Genomic DNA, 25,126 nt, shown 5'->3' on the forward strand with positions numbered 1-25,126 from the left:
TTAGCATATGCGAAGCAGTTGTTAATCAGCAGGTTAGGTGTCTGGCTGTTTATAAGCTTGGTCACAAGAACCGAAACGAAGAAAACGCGCCAGCGCTAATGAGGAACGTGCACACGTCGCAACACTTGGGAGCTTGCTGCTTCCCATTTGTCATGTCATCTTTAGCCATGGCCTCGTGTCAGATGTGGTGCTTTTAATCTAAATAACGTGACATTCCACATCTGTTTTCCCTGGGAGTGACAAGAGAAGGGACAAGGTAACAGAGCAGTGGGCGCATCGAGCTGAGCAGCACGGCTCGAGCCAGACTTCATTGCCCCCAGATGTTCACCCTCCTCTCTCCCTCCATGCCCCGGTCCCCTCTCCGTCACGACAACCACTGCTGGCAGAGAGCGGGTCGTGACACAGAGCGTATCCGTGCTCCATCATCCCTGAGAGAGATGGGACAGCTTCTGCCCAGAGCAGCACTGATGACTTTTTTTAAGATGCAATTACCTACTAGGTGCTCAGATGTTGCCACCGTGTCTCCATCTCCCTGCTAGATTTGCTCCAGCTATGAAACAAATTTTAATTCTAGGAGATTGTTTTGGCTATTGCTTGCACCCAGTCTGAAAGCTAACCTCATTTCGTTAATTCTTCCTTCAGCATAAAAAACAGTGAACGAATTGTGGGAAAAACAAATAGCAAGAAGGAGGGCAGGAGCAGAGTGAAGCAGTAATTAATATTCTGATCAGTAGAAATGTTAATGGGTTTTTATATGGAAGTGGTTAAATACAAGAGCTGGTCTGGTTGTTTGGATAACTTCTTAAAACACTCCGGACTTCTGAGAAATTACTCAACTTGACTGACCTGGAGACAAATGTGACATTGCAATAGGGACTCTCGGTGAACTTCTGCTAGTCGTTCCTATGAAAATTAATCACATTTACAACCTTCCTCTAAATAACCAACTTTGAGACTTACCATGTGGCAGCAGATGAGTTTTGAACAGCAGTTGCGTAAGTTGAAGTTGTTTGTTTTATAGAAAACTGGATTTTTGCGGGGCCGTGTGCCCTGAGGAGGCTTAGTCTTGTATTGTTCAGCTCCATCTCCATCATATTACAAACCAGGGACCAGGGTGGTTTTCTTTCTCCCAAGGTAACAGTATTCAGCTTTTGAGTGCCAGATGAGTCCAGAAATTAATATTCCATAAAAGCAGGCCTGATAAATATACCTAGAAGGTCACTCTGGAATATGTGCGTATGGACGAAATGATATAGCATGAAGCTGTGGAGATTGGAGTTCCTGGTGGAAAAACGAGCATCCCCCAAGATATGGGGAAAGTAACAAAGAAGTGCACATTTTTTACTGATCTTTCACAGAATCACAGAATCACAGACTGGTCGGGGTTGGAAGGGACCTCTGGGGATCATCTAGTCCAACCCCTGCAGGGTCACCCAGAGCAGGCTGCACAGGACCGTGTCCAGGCGGGGCTGGAATATCTCCAGAGAAGGAGACTCCACAGCCTCCCTGGGCAGCCTGGGCCAGGGCTCCGTCACCCTCAGAGGGAAGAAGTTCTTCCTCATGTTCAGCTGGAGCTTCCTCTGCTTCAGTTTGTGCCCATTGCCCCTTGTCCTGTCGCTGGGCACCACTGGAAAGAGTCTGTCCCCATCCTCCTGACACCCACCCTGCAGATATTTAGAGGCCTTGATAAGGTCCCCCCTCAGCCTTCTCTTCTCCAGGCTGAACAAGCCCAGCTCCCTGAGCCTCTCCTCGTAGGAGAGATGCTCCAGTCCCCTCCTCATCCTCGTAGCCCTCCACAGGACTCTCTCCAGTAGCTCCTCATCTCTCGTGAACTGGGCAGCCCAGTAGCACAGCCTGCACATGCAGATTTCAGGCTTGAAATTGGAGATTTAGGGGAGGTAGGTTGCTTTTTTTTAACTGTAGTGAGATTTTTCAAAAGCGTTTTTTAACTCTCAGCTACCACTAGTGAATCCAGCTCCAGAAAAGACAAACCCAGCTATAAAAACAAAAATCCCAGGGGCCTCCTCCCGCTTCTGTTAATTGTCTGTGGGAGATTCGATTTCAATAGCACAACTGGATCTGGGTTTTGGCTTTCCAGCCGCCTGTTCCACGCCAGCTTTCCTCGGAGCTTCTCGTCGGCGAGCGAGCCCGGAGGTCTGGTGTCCCCGGGGCCGCGGTACCAACAAGCATCGCGGCCGCAGACCTCCGGCCGCGCTGGCGGGGGGATCCGTGCTCGATGCTGAGCAGCTCCTCGGCGATAACCCACGAGCAAGCAGGCAGGAACCCCTCCGGAGAGCCCCTCCTGCCTGCCACAGCCCCAGGGTCTTTAGCCTGGGGAGAAGGAGATTAGAGGATTAATTTTTTTTTTTTTGATCTTCTGAGTATGCTTCTGTAGCACTGAGGCTATTTCTACACAGCTCAGTATATTGGTTTTTGCTTCTGGCAGACAGCTAAGGTTTATCCAGCTAAACCCCACTCCCTCCCAGCTCCGTCTTTGCATCGCTGTCGTCTTGAGCAGACTCACAGGAGCCTCATCGAGGGAAGAGTGAAGTCACCTCCTGCTAGGGAATGAGTGCTGATTCCACACGACAGGAAAATTTCACCTGCACACGGAATTAATAATGCTAATATCAGGCACACACAGAACACCTTACAAATAAGGAGCGAACAGAACTCAGGGGAAGCTTTGCAGCATTTGGGGACCTTATCAATGCTTATAAATATATTAAGGGCAGGTGTCAGGAGGATGGGGCCAGACTCTTTCCAGTGGTGCCCAGCAACAGGACAAGGGGCAATGGGCACAACCTGAAGCAGAGGAAGTTCCAGCTGAACACGAGGAAGAACTTCTTCCCTCTGAGGGTGACGGAGCCCTGGCCCAGGCTGCCCAGGGAGGCTGTGGAGTTTCCTTCCCTGGACATATCTGAACTCCAACTGGACGCGGTGCTGTGCAGCCTGCTCTGGGTGACCCTGCTTGGGCAGGGGGTTGGACTGGGTGACCCACAGAGGTCCCTTCCAACCCTGACCAGTCTGTGATTCTGTCATCTCTTGCACATGAGCATTATGACAGCATTCTGCAAAAACAACAGAAGCATTTTGAGCTTATTTTGGGTTAATTGTTCTTGCAGTTCCTGCTCCCAGAGTGAGAGTTTGGGCCAGTTTCCCATCCTGAACCCCATTAGTCTGTGTGCTTCTCATGCCCCCTCCCTCCATCCCTCTTTCTTTCTCTGTGCTCTGGCCCATGGATGCACATCCCTTTCTTTAAGCTGCCTTACATTGGGCACGTAGGTTGCATGCAGGTGGACTGAGTTACATCATTTATCCCCCCCTTTCCCCAGCCAAGGCTTGAGCACACCCCTCGTTACAGGGTTAATTGCATCTTTTTCAAGCTCCCATCCGGCAGCAGCAGCTCTGTCTGTCTGTCTGTCATAGCAGGTACTGGTGTGGGCAGGTTGTGAGAGCTGCTCAGCGCTCACTGTGGTGGGATCGCTGCTTCCAGCCAAATTTGCGGCAGATAAAACCTTTTTTTTTTTCAGAATTAACACCAAACTTTCCAAAGAGGTATTAATTAGCGGGCAGGAGATTTTTATGGATTCCATCGACCTGAGGTGATGCTACCGCTTCACGTCGTTGCGACGGCGTTAGCTGGAAACCCAAAGCGTGCTGTAGCAGGACCCGCACCTCGCGACGGCTCCGGGGCTGCGTGCGGGGGTCCGTCGCGCCGGGGCGGTGGGATTCACGCTGCTCCTCCTTCCGCAGGCCAGCGAGAAACAGGTTCACTTCGTGGTGTCGCGACAGACCAGGCAGCAGACCCCCGACATCTTGCAGGAGACGGGCTGGGGTTACGGTGGTGGCAGCCGCCAGCCATGTCCCACCGAGAGGAACAACCCCAGCAAGGTGAGCTCGCATGGGACCTCTGGCCGTCCGTGGGACAGGGGACCGGGAGGGCAGCTGGCGTTTAGGGTCTCGGGGTGTTCAATCTAGTTTCTGCCACCAGCAGCATGTCTTCTTCTGCAATGGGAAGGTAAAAGCTGTGCTCCTCGTTATTTACACACTGCTTCTGTCTTGACCCTGCCCGGGGTGGGGAGGAGAAGGGGAAGGGGAGAGGTGGGGCAGGGGGGTGATGTGCACGCAGCATCCTGGGCACGGACCTGGCCGATGGCGCGAGACAGCACGGGGCAACGCGCTCTGATGAAAATAAGAGGCTTATCTGAAGTTTCTCCATCTGGGGCGAAGCCTGCAGGCAGAAAGCTCTCATGAGCTGGCCTACGAGGTTTTAAAGCAGAAACTAATGCAGCCAGAGCTTCAGAAATACTTTTCCTGAGTTTACTCAGCATTATTCTTTGCACTGTAGGCATAACAAGGTGTGGCTTTGCAGGAGCTGAGTATGGTTTCTTTTACTAAAGTCACCTGCCTGGTTCATTTATATTAATTTCTCTGAGTGCCACCACTTGCGCAAAGCCTTGTGAGCTGGGCCCATGGCCACCAGTGCCGGGAGGGTGCACTGGGGAGGTGGACAGGCAGGGCTGGTGAGATCCCTCCTGCCTGATGGGCAGCCAGATTTGTCCTTATAGGGGCCCTTGGACTGGACCCGCTGTCAGAGCGGGCACACAGCTGTCAGCCAGGAGACAAGCCCAGCTCTGCATTTTACCAATGCTTAAAAACACCCATTCTTTGCAATTTTGGGGTTTTTTAAACTACATTTGCTCAGTGGTTTTATGTGTAAATATATATATATATATATATACACACATATACTCTATTTATCTGTTTAGTTTTCCTTTTCCACAAAGTCTCATTAGGGCTACGAGGATGATGAGGGGACTGGAGCATCTCTGCTACGAGGAGAGGCTGAGGGAGCTGGGCTTGTTCAGCCTGGAGAAGAGAAGGCTGAGAGGGGACCTTATCAATGCCTACAAATATCTGCAGGGTGGGTGTCAGGAGGACGGGGCCAGACTCTTTCCAGTGGTGCCCAGTGACAGGACAAGGGGCAATGGGCACAAACTGAAGCAGAGGAAGTTCCAGCTGAACATGAGGAAGAACTTCTTCCCTCTGAGGGTGAAGGAGCCCTGGCCCAGGCTGCCCAGGGAGGTTGTGGAGTCTCCTTCTCTGGAGATATTCAAGACCCACCTGGACAAGGTCCTCTGCAGCCTGCTCTGGGTGACCCTGCTTTGGCAGGAGGGTTGGACTAGATGACCCACAGAGGTCCCTTCCAACCCCGACCATTCTAGGATTCTGTCTCCATCACAGACCTTGTTAGGCGAGACTGGTTCAGCAGGAGTTAAACCAGAGACCAAACTCAGTGCTCCTGTAGCTGCTACCCAGTAGCAAACAGTGCCCAACCAATCACGCATCTGCAAGGCATTAGTGCCTAATGAAGTAATGATTTCCTTGGGGAGATAGGTGTAGGACAGTAATTAGCTCATGTTGCTACAGTATGATTTCTAGTGATGCTCTGAGCACCTGCTAGCTCTGCCACATTGATCTGATTAATTGACACCACATGGGATTATTTGGGAATGTGACTTGTTTTCCAACAAGGTCCCCATTTTCTCTTCTTGCATGAGGAGGTGTTAGATGGAAGCTCTTGGTAAATCCCACGTTACCTGGGGTAGTTGTGAGATTGGAAGACCAATGTGGACCTCGCAACTGTCCATTAAGGCTGAATGAACCCCCTTTTGCTGGATAAGCCATGGCCTTTCAGGGAATTTCCACTTTGCCACGAGAGATGGGTACTACATAAGTACATGAGTGGGCATGCGGCTGCGGGCTTCTGCCCAGTGCCACCCTTGGGACCCTTCAAGTGAAGATCCCAGCCAAAACATGAAAACTCTGAGCTGTTCCTTGTTCTCTTTAGCTTTGTGTGCGTGTGCAGTGGAGGGCCCGTATCAAAGAAAAGGCTCTGGCAACAGATCAGTAGATCAGTACAGCTGGTGGACAGCATGAGCTTCAGGCACGGAAGGCTTTTGGTCTGGTAGAATAGTTACTGGAGAGTTATTTGCCCTTTTGTAGGGTAAGAGTGTGTCAGTTTGAATTTCTCTTGCTTTTTTGCTGAAGGTTTAACTGAATATCATTTGCAATTCAAAATCTTTAAATTCTAGGCTTTGGCAGACTTAAAATGCTTTTTTTCTTCTTTTTTTTTTTCAATAGACATTAGTGCAGGAGTAATGCTTGAAAGCCTAGGGCTTGTACAGTGTCCCAACGCAGCGCGTGCTCCTGCTTGGAAGGAAAGCAATGCTCGCTGGCCGGACTTCAGTGTCAAGGGAGTTTCTACGAGTGAGATTTTGGATGAGCTTGCTACCCGCTTGTCTAAGAATCACAGAATGGCAGGGGTTGGAAGGGACCTCTGGGGATCACCCAGCCCAACCCCCTGCCCAAGCAGGGTCACCCAGAGCAGGCTGCACAGCACCGCGGCCAGGCGGGGCTGGAATATCTCCAGAGAAGGAGACTCCACAGCCTCCCTGGGCAGCCTGGGCCAGGGCTCCGTCACCCTCAGAGGGAAGAAGTTCTTCCTCATGTTCAGCTGGAGCTTCCTCTGCTTCAGTTTGTGCCCGTTGCCCCTTGTCCTGTCGCTGGGCACCACTGGAAAGAGTCTGGCCCCATCCTCCTGACACCCACCCTGCAGATATTTGTAGGCATTGATAAGGTCCCCTCTCAGCCTTCTCTTCTCCAGGCTGAACAAGCCCAGCTCCCTCAGCCTTTCCTCATAGGAGAGATGCTCCAGTCCCCTCCTCATCTTTGCAGAGACTGCAAACTGCCTTGAATTCCTATTAATTTTAAGGTGATTTTTTCACCCTCCTGGGCTTACTGTAGGAGACGATATTAGCAGGTCGGGAATGCTCTCTTTAAGGCACGCAGCTCTTGCTGTGCAGCATGTATGCAAACGTGGGCTGAAATCTGCTCTCAAGCCCTGGCTGTATTCAGCACCAAGAAAAAAGTCTGGCTCCCAGCATCTGTCTCGATCGTGAGACGGCTCAGGAACCGTGTTGGCCAAGCTGTTGCCCTCATGGCGTCCCGTCTCCATCTGGAAGGTGCAAGGAGGTGGCTGTCTTTCGGGCTGGTGCCAATGGAGCCAGCAAGGCGCTGGAGGAAGAGGAGGACGATCCGTAGTGACCACGTCCTTCTCCCTTCTCCAGCGGAGTGATGCCGGGTGTGTGGTGTGCCGGGCGATCGGTCCCACACGGGCTCCCACCGAGCTGTTTTCCTGCGTACAAATTAGGGGAGGCACAGCCCAAACTGTTCTGGATTCAGAAAAGAGAAGATGTCAGAAACACTTTCTTTTGCAGCTGAGGTTGTTAAGCCGGGCTGTAACACATAAACGGGCCAGATTTGACCTCTTTGAAGTCAGTGGGAGCTTTGCCATTGATTAAATACCGCTTGTTTTTAATTAGAACTGTTTTCTTACTCCTTTCTAACAAATTCTCTAGTACTTCAGCGAAATCTGTCACCCTGCTGCTCGAGCAGGCAACTTTTTCTGACCATACCAGCAGTTCTCCCTCGGGTGAAGCACATTTTCCAAGCAGGCACAGCTACGTCTTTCGCCTGCAAGACACGTGTCATGGCTTTGATTTGTGATTGTCTGCTGTAAATATTTCTTTTCCAGTAAACATGCACAAAAAGGAAAAAAAAAAACAAAAATTAAGAAGAGGAGGAGATGAATTGTTCTGCTCTTTCTTATCCTGACCTCAGAGGTCACCTCAAAATGACCGAGCGGGACAATTGTTTAGAAGAGAACGCACTGAAATGCGGTCCCTGATAAACATTGCCTTTTAACTGGTTTACTCCTTATCAGCTGCACCTCCAGGAAAGCTCTACGTGTGTTTACTAGGAAAGGCTTCACTTTCCTTTCATCACTGCCTTCCTCTCAGCCTTTTCTTCTTCAGGCTCAACAAGCCCAGCTCCCTCAACCTTTCCTCATAGGAGAGATGCTCCAGTCCCCTCCTCATCCTCGTAGCCCTCCGCTGGACTCTCTCCAGCAGCTCCTCATCTTCCTTGAACTGGGTACCCCAGAACTGGGCACAGTGCCTTTGCCACTGAGCTCTTTGCCTTTTTGTTCCTGGAGATGTGTGGCAGCCACTGTCCTTCTGCTCAAGCATCTACAGATCCTTTGCTAAGCTGCTAAAAGGTTCTGGGGTTTGTTGTCGACGTTGCATTGCAGAAATCCTGATGTGGAGTTAGTTCCACCAAACACACACCAAAGATCTAGCCTGCCCTACTGCCACAAAAGCTTCTTGCCACTGTCTTCCTTTGTCCATCATCATCCATGGACTCACCTCCTCCACTCTCTGTGCTGCTGGCCCAGGAATCACAGTAGAATGCCTTTGTGGGATCTTCTAAGAAGAGATTAGTGTGGGTTTAAATGAGTTTTATAGATTATTTTTGCATATTATAAACGTGAGGTCACACTTGTGAATGAGAAGGCTGGGTTTGTGGGGTGTTTTTTATATATATATATATATATATGTATGTATTTCAAACATATTTAGCAGCATGCTATTATATTTGCATATGAGCCTGGAATGGATGGTGCTGTTCCTGCAAGAGGGGCTGGGATCTTCAGGAGCTGATGCCAGGAGCACAGCTTGTGACATAGTCAAGAAAACCAAAGCAATTAACATTTAAATCCAGATTTTCTGATGAAGGATCCCTGTCTCTTGAACTCTTCTGTAAGAGCTGGATGTGTTGTAAACGCGACAGTCTTCCCCAGGTTTTGTTGGAGCTGACGTTGCCTCTCCATCCCAAAGCCACCCATGAGGTTGTTTCACCCTCTCTCAGGTGCTGGTTATCTCATGAGCAGCGGTGTGTATGTAATTTTTCCTCTTTGGGGGGAGGAAGAAGGGGATGGCCATCCTCAGACAGTCGAGGTGGATGTCCCAAAGCGATCTTTTAAGCACAAGCACTAGGAAGAGCACCCTGGAAGCTGCTGGCTCTTCTCTATAAGTGTCCTTCTCTTTGCCTCTACAGAAATACGTATTTTTCACATGTATTCCCACCAGCAACTTATACAGAAAGGCAGAAATCTGGAAGAGCAAATGAAGTGTCTGTCTTTTAATCTGTCCCCAAGAGTTTTATTCTTTTAACCCAGGCGGACTATTTCTCATTAACTACGCAGATGACATTCAGACTGCAAGGAGCAGGATAAGAACCGTGACCTGATAGTCAAAGATATGAGGACCACTAGTGATATTAATATCAAGAACATTAAAAAAAAAAAATCAGATTCTTTATTTACATTTCAAAGACCTGCTTCCATTGGTCTCGACACTCAAACACTTTTGATTTTGGCAGGAGCAGGGCCTGACTTGAACTGTTAAAGCACGGCTTATCTTGGTGGTAGCTCTGACTTTGCAGATACCTCAGCCCTGGAGAGAGTCGTGCCTGCCACCTGGCCAGGCCTCGCAGGTGGCCGTGAAGCACTTGCGATTCCCTTCATGAATATTCATTTCGGTAGAAAATGCCGAAGCTGTCGGGGAGGTCCCTGGGCCCACCGAGTTCGTTTTTGCAGTTTTCTCCATCACAGAGCGCCCTTCATGCTGTCACCTGTCACGAGAAGGTGGTGGCTGTCCGGAAAGATCACACGGAGTCGCTGGGAATGACTGTAGCTGGTGGAGCATCCAACCGGGAATGGGATTTACCTATCTACGTGATAAGTGTTGAACCTGGAGGAGTTATCAGCAGAGACAGCAGGATAAAAACAGGTAAAAAGAGGGGATCTTGAAAGCCTGCTCTAATTCAAAGGTTTCCTTTGAAAACCAGAGGGACAGAGAAAGAGCATCACACCCTGACTTCTTCAGCCATCCGATAGATTTTGGGATGCATCAGATTAGAGGCTCTCAAGTCAGCTGCCAGAAAAGGTAGAAGATGCAGCAGTAACCATCTCTGTGGAGTGGGATGTAGGCATATTCTGGGAGGAAAAAAAAAGCCAAATGTTTTTTCACAGGAGAATGGGCTTGCACCAGCATCTCCTAACTACTGAAATCTTCGTTGTGCAACCTTCATGGGTTTTTTATGCAAATTTTTCTGCTTGTTTGTCATATCATTCATGGCTTTGCGAGAAATATAAAGAAGCAGAATTCCCACCATATATGATGCAATGTTAGTGCTGCGTGGCTCAATACCACGTCTAGAAACACCAGCTTCCTAACTCTATGTACGAGAGCCAATGGACTCAAGTTGTGCAAGGGGAGGTTTAGATTGGATATTAGGAAAAATTTCTTCACTGAAAGAGTGGTCAGGCATTGGACCAGGCTGCCCAGGGAGGTGGTTGAGTCCCCATCCCTGGAGGAGTTCAAAAAATATGTGAATGTGGCATTTCAGGACATGGACTCTGGAGCCCCCAACATAAGAAGGACATGGACCTGTTGGAGCGGGGCCAGAGGAGGGACATGAAGATAACCAGAGGGCTGGAGCACCTCTCCTACGAGGACAGGCTGAGGGAGTTGGGTCTGTTCAGCCTGGAGAAGAGAAGGCTCCAGGGGGACCTTAGAGCAGCTGCCAGTGCCTGAAGGGGCCGACAGGAAGGATGGAGAGGGGCTTTTCACAAGGGTGTGGAGTGATAGGACAAGGGGGAACGGCTCTAAACTAAAAGAGGGCAGATTTAGATCAGATATTAGGAAGAAATTCTTCCCCATGAGGGTGGTGAAACACTGGCCCAGGCTGCCCAGAGAAGCTGTGGCTGCCCCCTCCTTGGCAGTGTTCAAGGTCAGGCTGGATGGAGCTCTGAGCACCCTGGTCTGGTGGAAGATGTCCCTGCTGATGGCAGGGGGGTTGGAACCAGATGATCTTTAAGGTCCCTTCCAGCCCAAACCATTCTATGATTCTGTGATTCTGTAGTTTAGCAGGCATGGTGGTGATGGTTGGACTTGATGATCTCAGAGGTCTTTTCCAGCCTTAGTGACTCTATGATTATAAAAAAACAGGTCCAAAGCCTCCACCCAGCCCAGTGACACGCCTGCGTACGGGGATATAACCCCTTCCCTCATGCCTGCGGCGTGTTTACCAGCATGTGCTTCCCATCCGTGTTAAGAGATAGGATGAACAAACAGCCTCATCGGGCAGCAAGTTCTCAGACATGGCTTCGAGTCGCTTCTTTGTGGGTGTAGGGAGGGGATGCTGGAAAGACTTCCAGGGTTTTTCGTCATCTGTTTGATCTCTCCCAGGTGACATCCTCCTGAACGTAAATGGGATCGACCTGACGGGGGTCAGCCGGAGCGAGGCCGTCGCCCTGCTGAAGAACACCAACTCATCAGTGGTGCTCAAAGCCCTGGAGATGAGGGCGTGCGAAGCCCGGGAGGAGCGGGGCTGCCTGCCGCCCGTCGCCGAGAGCAGCAGCGAGTGGTCGCCCTCCTGGGTGATGTGGCTGGGGCTGCCGCGGTGAGTCCACAGATTGCGTCCTCCTGCTGAAGGGGAGTGGGAGGAAAGATTTGTGTTTTCTGGCAGCTCTTTCTTTTGGCTCCACTCATTGCACTGACATCTTAATTAAATCCAGGCTCTGTCGCAGGCTCGACTCTAAATACCTCCCTTTTGTAAATGGCTGTGTGTACATGGAAAAATAGACACGCAGATCCCCTTGCGAGGGAGGAAATGATCCTGAGTCGTTCCAGTCTTGAAAACATATCTGGCACTTAGGGAGTCAAAGGAGAAGCTTGCCGGGGACATGGGAGCTTGCTGAGCTCGGGTCTAGGCTCGACCACCCCGCAGAAGGCAGAGCTGCCCCTCCTGCAGCTCTCAAGCCCTTCCCCTCCTCCACATCCAGCTGAGCTGTTGGGCTCTGCCCAGATGTTGCGGAGTGCGTGCGGTTGGCCGGTGCCTCCGAGTCACCTCTCTTCACTCCGCGCCCGGCCGACCGCGGTACGTTTGTCATGCGCGGGAAGCAGCCCTGCAGCCCTTTCGGCGAGGAGAATAAAAGCCACGCCGCGTGCCGTCCGGCTCTCTCGAGCACCCTCGGTGTGCTCGGCCATGTACCCGCAGCTTCAGCGGCGTTTCGTAAAGCGTCCAACGAGGACATCCAACACACACACAGTTGAAATGGGTATTTGATTTTAAGGAATGAAGAAGTTGGCTCACAAGCTACTTTTGCCCGTACTCCCAACCCTGGCAGCAGTTCAGAGCACCTCCTCGTCTTCTACATGAGGGCACGAAGAGATGCTCTGCAGAGCAGGCGGGCTTTCTCTCCAGGCACCGTTTCGGGACTCCTCATCGTTTCCCGGTCTCACGTAGCAGGTTAGGTGCTTTCCCTCCTTCTGCCCTGAGCTGTTTGGAGCTCGTTCGCCTTGCAGCAAGGTCTGCTGCGAGGGCCAGATGTGTTTCGGGGCTTGGTCTGGGGACTGTGCAACAGGTGCTGAAGCATGGCAAGAGCAGAAGGCAGGCTGTGTGCCTGTCGCCCACAGATGAAAGGTTCCTCCTCCTTCCCCTGTGAAAGAAAAGCAGTAAAGGGATGGCCCCCAACTTGCTACCCCAGGCAATGGTCAACTTTTTTCCCCCCAGTCTCACTGAAGACAGGCAGCCCTAGGGAGATCCTCATTCCTGCTCACTTCTCCTGCACCCCAGCTTGATGGGCTCCACACCAACACGAAGGCACCGGAGCACAGGTAGTGGTCCCAGCCAAGAGGGGGCAAGCAGGCTAGAGAGGCATTGGAGACTCTGCAGTCTACAGTGCTGGGTCTTGCCTTCCATCACCACCTATTGCTCGGTGGGCTGAGACCACCACAGCCTGCCCACGCCTGGCCTAACCCCACCGCGGCTGTGCTGTGAGGAAACCTGAGCTGCCTGGTCGTCATCTTCTACCCACGGCCACCTGAAGTCCCCGTGTCCTCAGCAAGGCGATGCAGATGCTAAGGGTTGGAAGGGACCTTAAAGATCATCTGGTTAAATGATGAAGGACATGATGAGATGAGACGAGATGAGATGAGATGAGATGAGATGAGATGAGATGAGATGAAGGACAGAACTCCACAGTACTGTGGACTTGCACCCAGGGTTCACATCAGTCAGTTCTGCTTTGAAGTTTGGGAAGAAAAGATGGTTTTTACTATTTTAAAAGTGGTCTCTAAGCTCGCTCTGTGTCCCCACCTCTGAAGACTGCGTCTGTGAAGCCATTCCCACCACTTTGGTCCAAAGTAAAGCCAACCCCAGTGCCAGCAAGAATGAAGACAGGAGCTCATGGTAGCTCCATCCCCAGCTGCGACCCTGGGCATAGAGGAGAGCCAAAGCAAAGCGGGGAGGATTGGTACGCTGAGCTGGTACCCTGCTCTGAGCGTCGGGCTGAGGCAGCGACCGACACCGATGAGACACAACAGTCACAAAAGTGCGGTGCATCCTCACCAGTGACCGGCTGGTCGAGTCGGGGCAGGAGGACCAGGTTTGGGTTTGCTCGTTAGGTAATATTGGAGCCTCCAGTCTTCCGTGGCATCAGTGCCCTCACCCTCCTGCTCTTGTACTGATTCTCCAGGGCCTACACCAGACATCTGGAAGGCCTTCAACAAGTTCTCCCTCTGAGGGTGACGGAGCACTGGAACAGGCTGCCCAGGGAGGCTGTGGAGTCTCCTTCTCTGGAGATATTCAAGACCCGCCTGGACAAGGTCCTGTGCAGTCTGCTGTAGGTGACCCTGCTTCGGCAGGGGGGTTGGACTAGATGACCCACAGAGGTCCCTTCCAACCCCTACTATTCTGTGATTCTGTGATTCTCTTGCCAGGACGTGTATCGCATTAACTCATTTCCCCCCTGTCTGGGCATTTAACCTTTCCCTATCTTTGCTTTCAGTTTGCTTTTGGCAAGGATCGCATCCCGCTGGATCTCAAGGTGTTGCCAGCAGTCTCGTGGTGCTTTCTAGGCTCTTGCAGATAATTATTCTCTGCCCAAATACGTGTCTGGCAGGTCCATCTCGGTAAAGATGCCTGATGTGCAACTATGGGGCAAGATGGTGAAGATTCACCCACCTTAATTAAAACCATGATGACATTCGTAAAGCCATAGCTGCTTGGGACTGCTCCAAGGCGTGTAAGTCTAAGAACGTTTGGTACAGCTGATGGAGAAGTAGAAATGCCAAAAATCACAGCTACGGAGGGTCATGCAAGGTGCTTGGGAAGATGGGAAGAGCGTATATAAGGAAAACTGAACAAATAGAAGAGGTGGTAACACTGGTAGCCCAGGAACAGGCACGATTCAAAAAAAAGAGGCAGCTGGATGGTGGAGTCCTTCAGTTCTGTGGAGAGGAGCAAGGCTTGGCTCTAGCGAAGCCGTGGCAGCGCAGTGCGAGTGTCTGCTTGCAGCAAACAAGGTGGGGGAGTTGGGGAAAGCGAGGGGAGAGTCAGAGCTTTGCTTCTGCCTTCTGAAAACGCGGAGTTGTGATGAAAACCCAGTGAAGGATGGTCCTGTAAGTGGTGCTGCAATGAGCTAAGCACTAGAGGATGTCTACAGACGTCTGTCCTTGACAGATGAAGCAGAAAACGGGCCAAGGTTAATAATAGCTACACAATTAAGGGCACCTTCCTCACCGTTGGTGTGCTGTAAAAGCTTAATTCTCTGTACTGGTGCTGAAGTTGCCCCTTTCCCAAGGGGGAAGAGCAGCTCTGTGGAGAGGAACCTGGGAGTGCTGGTGGATGACAAGTTGACCATGAGCCAGCAGCGTACCCTGGCTGCCAAGAAGGCCGATGGGATCCTGGGGTGCATCAGGAGGAGTGTGGCCAGCAGGACGAGGGAGGTTCTCCTCCCCCTCTGCTCTGCCCTGGTGAGGCCCCATCTGCAGTGCTGTGTCCAGTTCTGGGCTCCCCAGCTCAGGAAGGTTGAGGAGCTACTGGAGAGAGTCCAGCGGAGGGCTTCGAGGATGGTGAGGGGACTGGAGCATCTCTCCTACAAGGAGAGGCTGAGGGAGTTGGGCTTGTTCAGCCTGGAGAAGAGAAGGCTGAGAGGGGACCTTATCAATGCCTCTAAATATCTGCAGGGTGGGTGTCAGGAGGATGGGGCCAGACTCTTTCCAGTGGTGCCCAGCGAACGGACAAGGGGCAATGGGCACAAACTGAAGCAGAGGAAGCTCCAGCTGAACACGAGGAAGAACTTCTTCCCTCTGAGGGTGACGGAGCCCTGGCCCAGGCTGCCCAGGGAGGCTGTGGAGTCTCCTTCTCTGGAGATATTCCAGCCCCGCCTGGCCGCGGTGCTGTGCAGCCTGCTCTGGGTGACCCTGCTTGGGCAGGGGGTTGGGCTGGGTGACCCACAGAGGGCCCTGCCAACCCCGACCAGTCTGTGATTCTGTGAGATAATATATAAAATATAGTAGTTATAAATAACTCAGCAGGATCTTCAGTCACCCCTGGGTACACCGCTAAGGAGGAGATGGTTTGGTGCTAAGGACGGAAATTTCTACTGCTGTGTAACTAATGGAATTATTTTCTTTTTTCCTGCTCTGTTAAAAGAAAAGAAAATAAAGGGGGAATTGAAATTAATGTACTCGGAGCAATGGGCAAAGTGTAAAAGCCTGAGAACCTCCCTGTTCTTGCTTGCTCATGTTCCTTGCTTTGACTCAGCATAACTGACAGTCTCATAGAAGACACTCCAAAGACAAACGGAGGGAGAAGCAGATTGCAGCCCTCTCACAACAAAATCTCCTGTTAATCATCACCGTGAGGACAAGCTGTCTCCTCGCCAGCAGTCTCAGTGCTCCAAACTGGCTTCCCTCACCTTCCACGCTCCTTGACAAGGAAAGCTCAGGATCTTCTTCCACCAGCGTTCTTCTTTGTGTCACCCCCGTGATTTTTGTAATTCTGGCTCATTTCGGTGGCCTTGGAAAGTGTTTGCCTTTGATGTGCACCACGGCAGTAAATGTCGGCCACATCTGAGGCAGTCATCACGTGCAGGCTCTTCTCTGGGAGGTAACACGAGTTATGGGATGGTACAAGGCAGGTGAAGTCCAGTTTCTGGAACGATGGCTTATAAATATCAAATCCAGTCCCAGTTTTTCGCCATCACTTTCAAGTGCCGCTAGAATTTATGTTCTTAACCCTATGAAACAACTTATTTAATATTTTAACCTCATGAAACGACTTATTTAATTCTTTAACCCCAAGATTACTTGGTAATTTTACTTTCTGGACGACTGGTTGTGGAAAGCAGCGCTACAAACCCGCCGGGAAGCGCAGGTCCCTAAAGCAGCGGACCTTTGGTGCTGTTTCGCATCTTCAGGATCCTCCAAGGGTGTACGAAAAGGCAGGCTCCTCCTGAAGGATCCAGCAGAAGCTCAGGTTAACCACAAGGCATTTAATCGGCCTGGTTTGTTTCAGGTATTTGTACAGCTGCAGAGAAATCGTCTTACGCAGAAACACGTCTGGAAGTCTTGGCTTCAGCATCGTCGGGGGTTACGAGGAACACACCGGGAGCAAACCCTTCTTTATTAAATCCATTGTTGGGGGAACACCAGCGTATCATGACGGCAGAATTAGGTAATGATAATTACATCTAATGAAAAGCAGCATTAAGTAAGCCTTTCATCTAGTCAATTTGTGATTTTTATTTAAAAAAACAAGTTTTCACGAAGACAGCGTGGGGGGGGGAAAAGGACTCATTGATACAGAACTGACTCCACCAGATTTGGAAACAGGACGTAACTGTCCTGAACTTTAATAGATTTGCCTTCATAGTAGAAGATTTTCAGATGTCCAGCCATCACTAGTGTATGAGTAAGTATAAAGAGAAGTCAGTTTTATCTCTGGGGTAACACAAAGCACGCCAGCACAGAGCAGCTTTCCCCCATCCCCAGCTCAAAAAATCCCCACCAACCCCCCCCCCCGCCTTTCCTGCACACACCAGTAGAATTTCAGAGAGAAAATGCAGAATTATGGAGCCAACTCAAATCAATTACGAAGTCTTAAACCATAGTTTGTACAGAACATGGATCGCTCCCATCTGAAAGAACTATATCCTACTTTCTTTCTATCTCTAATTAATTATAAAGTTGTAAGAAAAAAGAAAAATACACAAGTGAGGCATTTTCACCCTGCTTTATTCCCTTATTCACAAACACCAGTTAGCCGGAGAAGGAATAGCAATGCTGATTTCCACCCCTTCCTCCCAGCTTTGGGACAGGCCGTGGCATTTACAGACATTTCAGATACGACGTCACCTTGTTTAAGTGTTCTCTCATCTTTGCCTTTGGTTTTTCAGATGCGGCGACATCCTGCTCGCTGTCAACGGCAGGAACACGTCGGGGATGATGCACGCCTGCTTGGCGAGGATGCTCAAAGAACTGAAAGGCAAAATCACTCTCACCATTGCGTCCTGGCCTGGCACTTTTTTATAAAACCAGTCTTCGTGGAGAGCACAAGTAGTTTAGCACGGAAAAAAGAAAAGGAACATCAGTCTTTGCTTTTTGAGGGGCTCAAGTACGTGTTTTAGAAAGAAAAGGTTTGTGAAATTTCAACCTGCATGTCAAGAAAAGTCAAGTTTAGGCAAAGCAGGGACAGCTGTCAGAAAAACCACTGCGGCGTGATTGAAGCGACAGACTTCAGTCTTTCCTCCTCTGTGTTCTTAAGGGGGGTTTGTTGGGTTTTTTTATATATATATATATTTAATGCATTACAAGAATAATGACATTCAAGGAGCAGCAGCTCCCGCTCACCCATTTTATTTTGATTTACAAAAAGAAATCCTTGAATAACTTATGGCAAAATTTCTTGCAATTTTTCTAGTTGCAAAAGTCCAGTGCAGGTTTTTATCCGACACAATAATAGCACTTTGATTACGTGTACCTTTTCATGGTCAGCACGAAGCTGGGCTTTTCAAGACTTTCAAGTACTGTTTGTTAGTCTGTAAAACTGTGAATTAAATTTCTAAAATAATTAAAAATAACTGTAACTGTGTCCTTGTACAGACATTATTTTTATTCAAAACTGAATGACCTCGCTTCCCCGGGATATTTTGATTAATACTATTAAATCTAGGAATTTTATACGGAATTATTGTTTTTAAGGAACCGCACCCTGCTAACACCACCAAGAAAGTCTTCTAACTAGCACCCTGACAGGGCAGTACTATATTCCAGGACTGCCACGCCAATCATACTCAATACTCATCTGGATGGAGTGAATCTGAAAGTGATGATGGTCTGATATTTCTCTTAAAACAGATCTTCGGCTTTCTCTGCAAATCACCCATGTCCCAAAGTGTTTTTTTTTCCCCCTCACAAGCTAGCAATGGGAAGAGGATCCGCTTGTTCATCTTTGTCACTTTAAGGACAGCTGTTCCCCTCGAACAAAGACCGAAAGGAACTTTCTCTCCAGCCACTGCGAAGCAGCAGGAATGATTCTCCAGCTTAACTCACCCTTACGCACCCACGCAAACCAGGCGTAACTCCCCAGGGTATAATCACCACACTCGGTGTTCCATCAGACTAAGAACAACCAGCACCGGTCCTCGTTTAATTAATTTTTCTCATTTCACGAGGTTCTTGATGAGTCTGCAATCCCTGCCTGTCCCTGTAGTAAAGGATGACCTTTTCAAATATGAACTCCAAAAGCTACACTAAACCCACACTGTTCCAGCTGTGTATATATATAATAAAGTGAATTATTATATATCTATATAATAAAGTGAATGCATACTGTTTCTAAAGTCAGTAAAAGAATGACCTTCCCACTGGCTCATGAGAAAAGGAGACAACACAAAGAATTTAAGCCCTACGTATACGTTAAGAGCACAAGCCTCTAGCTGTAAGATGTTTTCTCACTGTTTCTTAAAAGACAAAAGTCAGTCCAGGAATCTTAACATGAAAAATTCATTCTTTTATTTTCAAAAAAAAACCAAAGTAACCTTTGATTTCAAACTAACAGAACAAGAATAAGAGCAAATTATTTTAATACCCAGAAAAATAACGAGATTTATAGTAATCTATTTCTGGCACTAATATATATGCAAGTAGGCAAAAATCACACAAGCCTATTCCACAGGGGCAGCTTCAGTGTTTTCCTGCTCAGGAGCAGGTTCACCGCTGGTCTCTTTTCCTTCTTTGCTTCTTTTGGATTTTTTGTGTTTGTGCCTTCTGTGGCTGTCCCCTTCTTCACTGTCGTGACGACGTCTGCTGTTACTAAAGGGAGAGAAAAAAAACAACCCTCAAATAATTGCATGATGCTTCAGGCCCCATTTAATTGCAGAATACCAAAAAAAACAGCCTTTGCATTTGTATTTGCAAACTGGCACCTGCTCCTGTTCCGACCCATGTAGTATGCGGACGTCAGCGCCACACTGAATTGTTCACGGAATGGCACGTACATCCACCCATCCCGCACTTCTTGCTGGGAAACTGGGATGATTTTTCAAATTTGGAACTCCTTTTAACAATGTCGTGTCCCTACTGGCATCCCTTCATCGTTCAACATTCGCATTGACCCCCTTCCCTCGACTTCACCTTTATTTCTAAATTAAAAAGGATCAAGTTGAACAATTCCCACCAAGTGCCCACCACGGTTATTTTACTGCCTAAGAACCACTGCTGAGTAGTTCTGTTAATGCTGCCCAAAGTCAGCTTCACTCCACCTCTCTCTGACCCATCACTTTTACTCTTCTTTCCCTAAATTCTGAATTTCTGTCCGCGAGCTGAGACTGCCACATACGTCATTCAAGATGAAGTTACCCGGGGCCAACATCGCGTCTTCTCCGTCCACGTTTTACGTGGCAGGCTTGTTCCAAGCAGCACATCTAAGCCTTTACAGTTTTTCCACAAAACTCCAGTTTGTTTGGGGCTCTTTTAAAAGTTTATTTTTTTTAAACCGGTCAAGTCTTTCGTGTCCTATTAAAAAAGTCAAACCTTCGAGATGACTTGTGTCTGGTCTCTTCTTTCTCCCTGTGCCTCCTGTCTCTGTGTCGGTCTTCTTTCTCTCTGCTCGTTCTATGGCGGTCGTAGCCTCGTTCTGCGTAGTCTCTGTATCTGTATCGCTCCTCATCACTGATTAAAAAAGAGAAGATATTTTCAGGACAGCGACACCAAGCAGCATATATATAAAAAAAAATACATTTTTACACATTCTCAAGATAAATGATAGAAATGATAAATGATAGATTGGGTTTCTAAACAAGATCCACAGCGTATGTTAAAAGGACATTAAAGCTCTTCACCTTACATGCTAGACTGCTGTGGTCAATGCCATTTTGAAAGGGGACTGTTCAACAAAAATGGAAGGAAAAAATATCACCACAGTGTCACACGAAGTTTATCCAGCAGTTATCCAGCACTTAGCTTAAACCTGTATCTAGCTGCGAAGGAACTACAACCCTGCACAGACTTCAGTAATGTTTGCAGATCGGCGTGTGTAACGCTCAGCACTTGCCAGCACAGTTTTTGACTGTTACACCATTTGGGTACACGAAATAAAATTGTTGATCTATTTCCCTACACCACCTTCAAGAAAGGAAAAGCTAGGTGCAGAGAGACTGACAGCAAAATACAGTCACCGTTTCGGGTTGTTTTTAAAAGCAGTTTCTCTCCGACGCCCGTGTTCTCTCTACTTCCACTCCTCTCTTTGGTTACCACGAGCGCTGCCCTGCTGATATAAACCCCTAAACACTACAGGCTATACAAGAACGTAAAGGTTTTACTTAAGAACGTAATTTCATATTTTGACTTGATGAAAAGGGTAGTCAGTTCTAAGGGTTTAGTGAAATGACAAAAAAAAGAGCAGTATCTATAGTCAGCCAACACCACGCACACGCCACATCAGCGTAGCTTAAAAAGGCATGCTCATTTTACCATGTCTCTACCAAGAAAATCCTACCCAGATACGGTGTCTAGTATCTTTTAACGAGACTTCAACACACATGAACTTACTGTATCTATTCATATATCACACAAAGTCTTCGTAACCATAGTTTGGAAGATCCCTACCAAGCCCTAAAGAAAGGCACAAGGTGACCAGGCTTTCTGGGGCAGTAATTCACACTGGCAGAGATTTAGATACCATTCAGCTGACAAAGCCAAGGGTTTTGCTCTTTCCATCTTTGCCAACATTTACCGTAAGAGACAGTTTCTTCCCGCGATCCCTGACCAGATAAAAAACTGTTCCAGTTACAAACTGAAGCAGAGGAAGCTCCAGCTGAACAGGAGGAAGAACTTCTTCCCTCCGAGGGCGACGGAGCCCTGGCCCAGGCTGCCCAGGGAGGTTGTGGAGTCTCCTTCTCTGGAGATATTCAAGACCCACCTGGACAAGGTCCTGTGCAGCCTGCTCTGGGTGACCCTGCTTCGGCAGGAGGTTGGGCTGGGTGACCCACAGAGGTCCCTGCCAACCCCGACCAGTCTGTGATTCTGTGATTCAGCTGCCACAGATCACACAAGGAGAACAGCTCCAGCCTAAAGAGATTTCTCATGTCCCGGAGCAGTTAAGAACTTGGAGCAAAACAATTTTATCTGCCATAACTTGGATCCTGGGGCCACTGCTCAAGTGAGGATATTACATTAGTGATTGTTACAGCTATGCAGGAAAACCCAGAGCGAGCAGGGGCAATGGCACTAGGCTTTCTGTGAAACGCTGTATGATTGTACCATGAAGCAAGTCTCAAAAATTAGCAATTTAAGACACTGTAGGGAAGCATCAAACACAGAGAAGAAAATCCTGGTTTTCTAAGGGACATTAAAACTATTCACATGTGAAAATCAGGAAAACTCTAGCTATCAATAAAGCACTCACAGTTACGATTTGTCACTAAGCAATACGATGGCATCTGAGAGCGAGCTGATCATCACTGCACATTTGTGACGGACGACAGCAGGGTTGAGGCTGGAAGGCACGATGACTGGACGTCCTCTGGTCCAAACTCCTGCTCGAGCGGGGCCACCAGGACCACGTCCAGACAGCTTTTGGGTATCTCCAAGGATGGAGACTTCACCACCTCCCTGGCCAACGTGTGCCAGTGCTCGGTCACCCTCGCAGGCATCACGCCACTATCACTTCTCTTAACTATTGTCCCCCTCTTCAGACAATACCGAAATTCAACAGGATTAAATGTGTTTTTTAAAGACTGTGTTAAAGCTAACGTGTCTCTCTCACAAGCAAACCCTACAACAGAGACACAGGGACTGGAGCATCTCTGCTACGAGGAGAGGCTGAGGGAGCTGGGCTTGTTCAGCCTGGAGAAGAGAAGGCTGAGAGGGGACCTTATCAATGCCTACAAATATCTGCAGGGTGGGGGTCAGGAGGACGGGGCCAGACTCTTTCCAGTGGGGCCCAGTGACAGGACAAGGGGCAACGGGCACAAACTGAAGCAGAGGAAGTTCCAGCTGAACATGAGGAAGAACTTCTTCCCTCTGAGGGTGACGGAGCCCTGGCCCAGGCTGCCCAGGGAGGCTGTGGAGTCTCCTTCTCCGGAGATATTCAAGACCCACCTGGACACGGTGCTGTGCAGCCTGCTCTGGGTGACCCTGCTTGGGCAGGGGGCTGGGCTGGGTGACCCACAGAGGTCCCTTCCAACCCCAACCGTTCTGTGATTCTGTGATAAAAAACGAGGGCAGTACAGCCACAGAACATGAATTCTGGTCCTAATTACTCCACGGCCAGCTTAAGGCACCCTGGGTCAGAGGCCAGGATGTGAAAAATAAATTCAATTGTTCACTGAGATGTCCAAAATCCAGACAGGTAAACTAAAGCAGCTGGGGGTGAGGGGAAGGGAGAAAATAAATGCAAAATCTTACAGTGATGAAACCGCAAGCCCTATGCCTTTAACCTGTTGCTATCTGTAATGATCATTTACCACTGTTTCACCCTCAAGTTTCTACTCTGCTGTCAGGGGAAGGAGGGAAGTGAGAGGAGACATTCACAATTCCAAGTCCATTCCTACTGAGCATTTCTTCTCACGAGAAATGAATTTCAGCCCTCAGGGACAGGGGTAAACCAACAATTATAAGATTCCTTGTCCAATGTCACAGAAAGATGCAGGCTGATATCAGCTGCTGGTTTCTAGGACAAGTCACACTGAAGAGCAGACCAGCTTGGCTTGCAGAGCGGTTCGGTCTGCTGGTCAGAACGACAGTCTCCATTCCAGCTACGTGTGAAGTCTGTCTTCACTTGGTGTGTCATAAAGCAGCACCACAGAGACAGCATCCGCCTGGTGAAGTCTAGGTACAAAGCTCAGTTTTAGAATATATATGTATTAAAAAAAAGTATAATGTTCAAATGAAATTAAAATTAGGTTCCCAAGTCTACCAAAAGTTATAACCAAAGGTAAAGTCTGATTTGAACAACAAATGACAATTTTTGTTAGACGAGGGATTCCTGTACTAACGCACCTTTCAAGTGCCACCCAGCCATCACCGTTTTAGGAGCCTTTACACGTCTGCAGGCTTGCAGAAAAAGGCAGAACCAATTCAAATACAGCTTACTGCCAATATTTGATAATACTTCTCAGAACTAACATTTTGATGATCAGTATCTAATTAAAAAGTTGAAATTCGACTGTCTAGCACTGCCTTCTGATGAGCTCGCCGTAATCAGTTAGATGGCTACTTGTAGACTTACGGCTTCGGTTCACAGCTGAGATTCAAAGCCTCTAACGTTAACCCACAGTCTGCATTTGCTCTGCTACATAACTATTTTAAAACACTCTAGAAAAGGAAAAAAATATTATTGATAGTCCTTTTTAAACCTTATTTTGCCAAAGTACTGAGGAACCACGACAGCTTGTAAGTATTTCTGAAAATAAACAACCTTTCTACAAGTAAAGCAAAAAGTCAGTTTGCCAAGTCCAGTAAGTTGGGGAGCTTTCAGGAAGAGGAATAAATTCCATGTACCCAATGTTACACCAGTGACCTCCTCCCTGTTTTGTACCTGGGCGTATGTCCCAGTGATCAAAGCCGTCGAGGGACAGCCCTGAGAGCACCCTAACCTGTGACTTGTGGAAGAGGACCCACAGTTACCTGCGGCCTCTTGGCAAAAAAGCCCCCACACAGTCCAGTCCATATGAATCTTCATTCTCTACACCTTTGGTTACTCTTTCAAACCAGACTACAAGCTGTTAACTTCACAAATCAGGAGAGCTCACTTTGCTAGAGACGTCTAACTTCCGATACCTGTATTCAAAAACTTTCCCTTGTATCCAAAAACTCTACAACAAAGAACCACGGAAGGATTTAGGCTGGAAGGGACTTCTTGGAGGTCACTTGGGCTATGCCCCTCCACAGCAAAGATCCAACTCAGAAGTCTGGTCAGGCTGCTTAGGGCCTTGTTCAGTCAAGTTCTCGGTATCTCCCAGGCTGGAGATGCCATGATCTCCCTGGATAACCTGTCCTACCGCCTGCTCCAAAGCTGCCTTCTGGCCAGGCAGACCCTCGCCTGCTCTGCTATGTGGGATTATTGGGTCCCAGGACCCTAGAAATACAGTTCTTGGGTTCTGCCTTTTTTTTTCCCCCCCAATTGCTAAGGAAGAAACACCAAATGATAAGATATCAATCAAATTCTACAGTTTACATTTTTAGCGGTACCTAACTGACTTGAAAATATCAATGCAGAAAAGGAAATCTAGTCTTTGTAAAAGGGACAACGGTCAAAAAGAACAGCATCTTCTCAAGGGGGCAGAGTGAGGTACACTGAAAATGCACAATTTCACCTCAGGATAGCAGGGTAAAGGTGGAACATAATACAAAGGTAGCTGAAGGTTCACTTTTAAACCACATTTTGGTTAATAATAGAATCAAAATAATAGAATAGAATAGAATAGAATAGAATAGAATAGAACAGAATAGAATAGAATAGAACAGAATAGAATAGAATAGAATAGAACAGAATAGAATAGAACAGAATAGAATAGCACAGAATAGAATAGCACAGAATAGAATAGCACAGAATAGAATAGCACAGAATAGAATAGAACAATTCCCATTTTCTTACAATATTAAGAAATCCTATAGCACAAATACAGGCTTTTTATCTGGAAAAGAACCACTGGAAACATAGAAAGCAATCGTTTTCTGAGCAGTAAAAAACTAAAGATTATGCTTACTCCAAAGCTCACCACAGTGTCACTTCAGCAAAGGGAATTTAAATAAACATAATGCATCTGTACAGTTGCTAAAATAGTCCACATTCTCTTCCTCATAGCTCGTTTCATTTCATTTTAAGTGCATGGAATTGAAAATAAACCTTCTTAAAAAAAAAAAAC

At 48.3% G+C, this 25,126-nt stretch overlaps 2 protein-coding genes across 7 annotated transcripts in view; one reads left to right on the top strand and one right to left on the bottom strand.

The window, feature by feature from the left end:
• Positions 1 to 17,930, top strand: part of LNX1 (ligand of numb-protein X 1) — a 64,684-nt gene extending 46,754 nt beyond the window's left edge. Inside the window, exons 6-10 of one of the 2 annotated variants that reach the window (XM_075421991.1) lie at positions 3,757 to 3,894; positions 9,503 to 9,695; positions 11,157 to 11,370; positions 16,273 to 16,431; positions 17,153 to 17,930. In XM_075421991.1, the coding sequence (XP_075278106.1) occupies positions 3,757 to 3,894; positions 9,503 to 9,695; positions 11,157 to 11,370; positions 16,273 to 16,431; positions 17,153 to 17,288 (840 nt within the window). In that variant the 3' untranslated portion in view covers positions 17,289 to 17,930. The remainder of the gene's footprint in view (positions 1 to 3,756; positions 3,895 to 9,502; positions 9,696 to 11,156; positions 11,371 to 16,272; positions 16,432 to 17,152) is intronic. The other variant, XM_075421992.1, reaches the window with a different exon arrangement.
• Positions 17,931 to 18,747: 817 nt separating this feature from the next.
• FIP1L1 (factor interacting with PAPOLA and CPSF1) overlaps positions 18,748 to 25,126 on the bottom strand; it is a 46,169-nt gene continuing 39,790 nt past the window's right edge. For all 5 annotated transcript variants that reach the window (XM_075421994.1, XM_075421997.1, XM_075421996.1 and 2 more), the window contains 2 exons: positions 19,791 to 19,928; positions 18,748 to 19,070 (listed from right to left, as the gene is read on the bottom strand). In XM_075421994.1, the coding sequence (XP_075278109.1) occupies positions 18,923 to 19,070; positions 19,791 to 19,928 (286 nt within the window). In that variant the 3' untranslated portion in view covers positions 18,748 to 18,922. The remainder of the gene's footprint in view (positions 19,071 to 19,790; positions 19,929 to 25,126) is intronic.

This window comes from Opisthocomus hoazin, chromosome 5 (genome assembly GCF_030867145.1).
Source record: "Opisthocomus hoazin isolate bOpiHoa1 chromosome 5, bOpiHoa1.hap1, whole genome shotgun sequence".
Taxonomy (NCBI): Eukaryota; Metazoa; Chordata; class Aves; order Opisthocomiformes; family Opisthocomidae; genus Opisthocomus; species Opisthocomus hoazin.